Source organism: Salmo trutta, unplaced genomic scaffold, assembly GCF_901001165.1.
Source record: "Salmo trutta unplaced genomic scaffold, fSalTru1.1, whole genome shotgun sequence".
Lineage (NCBI taxonomy): Eukaryota > Metazoa > Chordata > Actinopteri > Salmoniformes > Salmonidae > Salmo > Salmo trutta.
In genome coordinates this window covers 105,171-110,547 of record NW_021822630.1, presented here as the reverse complement: position 1 = coordinate 110,547, position 5,377 = coordinate 105,171, and the positions used below count along the sequence as shown (strand labels likewise).

The window sequence follows — 5,377 nt, the reverse complement described above, 5'->3', positions numbered from 1 at the left end:
GAGTTGGTGGATGCTTTAGTCCAGGTCTGGGAGGAGATCCCTCAGGAGACCATCCGCCACTTCTTTCATTCAGATCTAGGATGTGTTGTTTAAGTGTTCCCTTTATTTTTTTGAGCAGAATATATCGGTCTTGTTTAGTGCAAGCTTTGCGACATTGATGGAGATTACTTAAGATTTTGACAATGAAATAAAAAATGTTACATGGAGTCATTTGTGTGGATCTGGATATATTTTTTTGCCATTTGGATCAAGCTTAATCTTAATATACCTGGTCCCTCAGTCTCAATCTCTCTCAGGGTGTAGCCCCGCCCTTTTGTTTGTTTCACAGCATTTCAATTGATGGGTGTTGTGCTAGTTGCATTAAAACCATTTGCAGTTATGAGGAAGACATCGAATGTTGGTACTGTTCAAATGGGTTGGAAGCTGGGATGTCAGTCATCTCTGCTCATACACTAATGATCGTTTGTGTTGTATTCCTCACGCTATTTTTCAAGTCTCTCCAATTACAACTGACCTGAGAATCGGTTATCCCCCCTCCATGGTCTGGTGGTTGGCAAAAAAAAGCTATTTGTTTCTATTTAATTTTATTGAACATGATTATAGTAATTAACTTGATTTGTACGTCTTTTTAATTCAAGTCCACTGTCCAGAACCTTTAAAAAAACACTTGATTAAGACACCATTTATTTAGAGGTGTGTAGCCTTTGCAAAGATAAGTTATCACTAAAACAATGTAATTCTTCAGAATAAACTGTGTATGACTATTCTCTATTAATTCTCTTTTTACAGGCTCACACCTCTGTCTTTATATTTAAATTACATTTTATGATAAGGCTAGCAATCTCTCCCGACGTGTACTATACAGTATGTAATTCTGGCCTCTGTCAATGCCAATGGAGCAGATTTGCTTTGAGCCAACATTTGAATGGGCTGACTGGAACCTACCATCCTATACATTGTACAGTGTGTGAGAGACCCTGCTTGGCAAGGGGCTTTGGAGCAGGCTGACTGGACAGAGCCGTTGGGACCGAGGCTGTGTGAAAGGAAGGGTGGAGTTTCCACATCGCATTGAGTACACACACTGCTGTCTGCATCACTGAGCAGTACCGCCAGTCCACTGAAGAGGAGTGTCATAGAAGGGGGGAGGGGGTGAGGGAGGGATGAGAATGCTGAATCAGTGAAACTGCATGAAAGCCAGGGAGAGGGTGGGAGAGGGTGAACCGCAGGAGAGAGGGAAGGGAAAGATAGACGCAAGGGTAAGAAGTGTGATATCCTTTTAAAAAGAGTAGTTAAATGTATCGTTGTGAAGGACAAATCTAAACACAGGTTTACCTTGCATCTAAGGTTTCAATATCTGTAAATCTCAATCAAGGTTCAGACATTCAGTTAATTTCAAACCATTCAGTGAAGGTGTGTTTGGTGATTTTGTTATAGGCGAAAGTTCAAAGGTTAAACATTCACGGTGAGCTTGAGGTGGCCGTACACCTTGCTGCAGACCAGGAAAGGAAGCCAAGGTAAGAATTTGACAACATGATTTCTTATGGATTTCTGCAGCAATGGTGTTTACTGGTATTGTTTACCTGCTCTGTCAGCAACCGGAAGTCTTTCATACCTCCAATTAGAGAATGGATGAGAGCTGGGAATGACAGAACTAGAAGTCACTATGGGGTGTGGGTACAATATGCGTCAAGGTAGCCAAGTTTATTTAAACTCGTCATATTGTTAACGCTAAGCTAGTGAGCTACTATATCAAGAAACAGAACGCTAGTACAGGTGACATTTCTACGTGTGTGATACTGTTAAAATTACATTATACTGTTATACTGTAACTCGGATTGCCATCCCATAGATGGAAGGAAGGGAGGTGGTGTTGCCGACTGTGTTCCGCGTTGCACTGTGTGGTGGTACCCATGGCAATGAGCTGTCAGGAGTGTACCTGGTGAGAGAGCGGCTGAAGAGGAAGAGGAAGGTGGAAGAGGAAGACCACATCTACGTGGTGACCGTGATGTCCAACCCGCGTGCCGTCCAGCAGTGTCGGAGATACACAGAGACAGACCTGAACCGCTGCTTCACCCATGCCACCCTTAGGTCTGATGATGATGATTATGATGATAAAGTATAAGGGAGAAGGTATGGTGGTGATGATAGTGATTATGAGTGATGTAGTAGAAAAGAGACATGATGATGATGACCATGATGACATTTATGTCAAAAGGTATAATGTTGTTGATCATGATGATGGTCTATGGGTCTTATGTTGGTAATGGTGAAAGTGAGGAAGGAGATGATGAGAATGAGCGGGATAAAGAGCACGATGATGAAGTTGGAGACAAAAGTTGTATTAGTGTTGATGGTAATGACCATCCATTCATCCTTCTCTCTCTCCCTCTTAGTGGGCCTGTGACAGACAAAACCCCCTATGAGATAGTCCGGTCCCAGGAGCTGAACACCCTGCTAGGTCCTAAAGGCAGTCCAGAGGCCATGGACCTGGTGTGTGACCTCCACAACACTACCGCTAACATGGGCCTGTGCCTCATCGCCTACTCAGACTGCGACTGGATCTCTCTTCACATCTACAGATACCTGCAGGCAAGAGAAAACAATCCTCACAGAGACTCATTATTTTGGATGCATTTTCTCATTAGAGTAGATCTGCGCTGATTGAAAATATGGGATAGATCTATTCTTAAAGATCAATATGGATGAAGGAAAGTTAACGAGGTATACAATGATTTTTTAGATTTTCAGTTAATTTAGGAACTCAGTAGGGTAGAAAATGAGGTTGGCCTTAACTAGTCCCATGTGGCTCAGTTGGTAGAGCATGGTGTTTGCAACGCCAGGGCTGTGGGGTCGATTCCCACGGGGGACCAGTACGCCAAATGTTTTTTTTTTTTTAAATGTATGAAATGTATGCATTCACTACTGTAAGTCGCTCTGGATAAGAGCGTCTGCTAAATGACTAAAATGTAAATGTAAAATGTAGTCTGCTTCCAACAATTTGGAATGATCTTTGAATAGTAGTCTAAATTGTGCTAAGAACTTTGAACCAGATATATTTTGAGGATATACACAATCATGGTGGAAAAAATATCTGAAATTCCTACGTTGTTATCTTGAGATGATTTCTGTCATGTTACCACTGGGGTATTGACTTTTTTTTTTTTTTTCCAGAGACAAATGTCTGACATACCTGTGAGGTTCATTCACTTCGACCTTCCCCTCAATGAAGCATATTCCCTCGATTCTGTAGGCAAACATGGCTTTGGTGAGTTAGTAGGGAGGTGGGCTTCTTTACTACCAGTACATTTTTCAGTTTTTTTGCCATGGTAGTCAAACATGCTTAGTAGTCTGATGATGCACATCTCTCTGCATTTAGATTTTGTTCATACTTTTAAAATGGAACCTTCTTTTCCATTTTTAACGGTGCTTAGTTGATTGAGTTTGTTTTGACAATTTAAGAAACACATATACAGCCAGTCAATACTGTACATAAACAAATATATTTCAAGGATAGCACAATAAAGTCAGTCACGTATTTCCATCACAATGGAACTGACTTTATTGTGCTATCCTGGATATATATTTGTTTGTGTCTCTCCAGAGAAAGATTAAGGCAGGAATTGTAAAACTAATGTTGCAATACATGCTATAATTGCATACGATGTATTGAAATCATACTATGTCATATGTGTATTTGAAATGCAATTCATGTAAATGTGTCTTTTTTCCTCTGCAGCGATTGAGATTGGTCCTCAGGCCCATGGAGTTGTCAGGTCCAATATTTTATCCACAATGCAAGAAGGGGTCCAGCACATGCTAGAATGGATCCACCTCTTTAACTCAGGTACATGGCCTACAGAATCCTTTCCAACATTCAATTCAGCGCTGCTTTCAGATTGAAGTAGTTCATTGTCCCACATGCTTGCATTGTAAACCCTCATTCAGATTCGTCCCACAGAGCTTTCTCTTCCCCTCTTTCTCTCCGCCTCTCGCTGTCTCTCTCTTTCACAGGTACCCAGTTTGAAGGAGGAAAAGTGGATGTGTACACCATGGTGAAAAATGTGGACTACCCAAGAGACTTTGAGACCCGCGGTATTACAGCCGCCATTCATCCTCAACTCCAGGTATACAATGCCCTTGAAACTTTAACAACTGGACACTCACTCAGTATGGGATGCACAATAGTTCCTTGCTAAGTAACAGCAATGCAATCTCTGGGTCAGGATTTGGTATACCCACACTCCTCCACTCTTTAACTCCTCTGTCTCTCTCTCCCTCCTCTCTCTCAGGATCGGGACTTCTGCCTCCTCCGCCCCAATGACCCTGTGTTCCAGACTTTCTCTGGAGAGACACTAAAGTACAAAGGGACTGAGCCACTCTATCCATTCTTCATTAACGAATGTGCGTACTATGAGAAGGGCATAGCTCTCTCCCTTGCAAGACAGAGGAGTGTGGGGATACCATCCATCCGATCGGAGAGAGAAGGAGAACAGAGAAAGAGGAAAAGTTCAGCAGAAGAAATGGAGGAGGAAGAAGAAATTAAAGGGGAAATGGAGGAGGAAGGCTATCAGAAGCTAATAGAATATGGAGAGGAGAGTGATTCACTAAATGGACAATACAACTGAGAGCTCATTTCAAGTTCTTGATATGAATAGTGGATTTAAAAAAAAGTTAGGTAAAATGAGACACGTTGATCAAATGTTATGAACTTCAAATAATAATTAAAAATCCTTTATTGAAATGACAGCATTTGCTGATAAATGCTTACACACACACACACCTCACCTTGTGAGGATAACAGCACTGAACCTTTTTCTAAAATGTTTTATGAGTTGGAGAACACATTGGGAGGGATCTTATACTATTCCTCCATACAGACTCCTTCCAGATCCTTGATATCCTTCCTCTGCGCTTATGGACTGCCGTTTTCAATTCAAGCCACAGGTTTTCAAAGGATTTCAAGTCTGGAGACTGAGATGGCCATTGCAAAATGTTGATATGTGGCCAATTAACCCCACTGACATGAAAATATAATTCCTTGGCCAGACACCAGTGGTGGGTTTGTTATCGTAATGAGAATTCATAAGCAGAAAAGAACCCCATACCTACTGAAAAATCTGGTGGTGAATCTTTGATGGTATGGGGCTATATTGCTTCCACTGGTCCTGGGGCCCTTGTTTAGGTCAACGGCATCATGAACTTGGCTCCAATAGACATGGCAGCTCTGCTTCTAGCTCCTAAGTAACTTTGCAGTATTTTGTATTTTTTGTGTACTTTCTTACATTACTAGCCTAGAGCGTTTTCTGTGTTATTACATACAGCCAGAAATAACTTTTGTGAAAAAAAAACGACTTTTCCGAATTGGAACCTTTGTTCG

The 5,377-nt window shown here is 41.5% G+C and overlaps 1 protein-coding gene across 2 annotated transcripts; it reads left to right on the top strand.

Moving 5' to 3' along the window:
* The first annotated feature begins 1,221 nt into the window (after positions 1-1,221).
* Positions 1,222-4,746, top strand: LOC115183052 (N-acyl-aromatic-L-amino acid amidohydrolase (carboxylate-forming) B). 2 transcript variants are annotated; one of them, XM_029744404.1, is made up of 8 exons: positions 1,222-1,256; positions 1,435-1,514; positions 1,850-2,088; positions 2,394-2,589; positions 3,172-3,265; positions 3,737-3,844; positions 4,012-4,124; positions 4,290-4,746. In XM_029744404.1, exons 3-8 carry the CDS (start codon positions 1,850-1,852, stop codon positions 4,623-4,625), a joined length of 1,086 nt encoding a protein of 361 aa, XP_029600264.1. In that variant the 5' UTR covers positions 1,222-1,256; positions 1,435-1,514; the 3' UTR covers positions 4,626-4,746. The 2 variants fall into 2 exon arrangements, with proteins under 2 accessions (XP_029600264.1, XP_029600265.1); XM_029744405.1 differs by lacking the exon at positions 1,222-1,256 and having other exon boundaries at positions 1,306-1,514.
* Positions 4,747-5,377: the final 631 nt, after the last annotated feature.

Coding starts and splice junctions, on each gene's coding strand:
- LOC115183052 (XM_029744404.1), top strand. CDS start 1,850: ATGGAAGGAAGGGAGGTGGTGTTGCCGACTGTGTTCCGCGTTGCACTG. Junction 3,266..3,736: donor TGTAGGCAAACATGGCTTTG/GTGAGTTAGTAG, acceptor TTTCCTCTGCAG/CGATTGAGATTGGTCCTCAG. Junction 3,845..4,011: donor GATCCACCTCTTTAACTCAG/GTACATGGCCTA, acceptor TCTCTTTCACAG/GTACCCAGTTTGAAGGAGGA.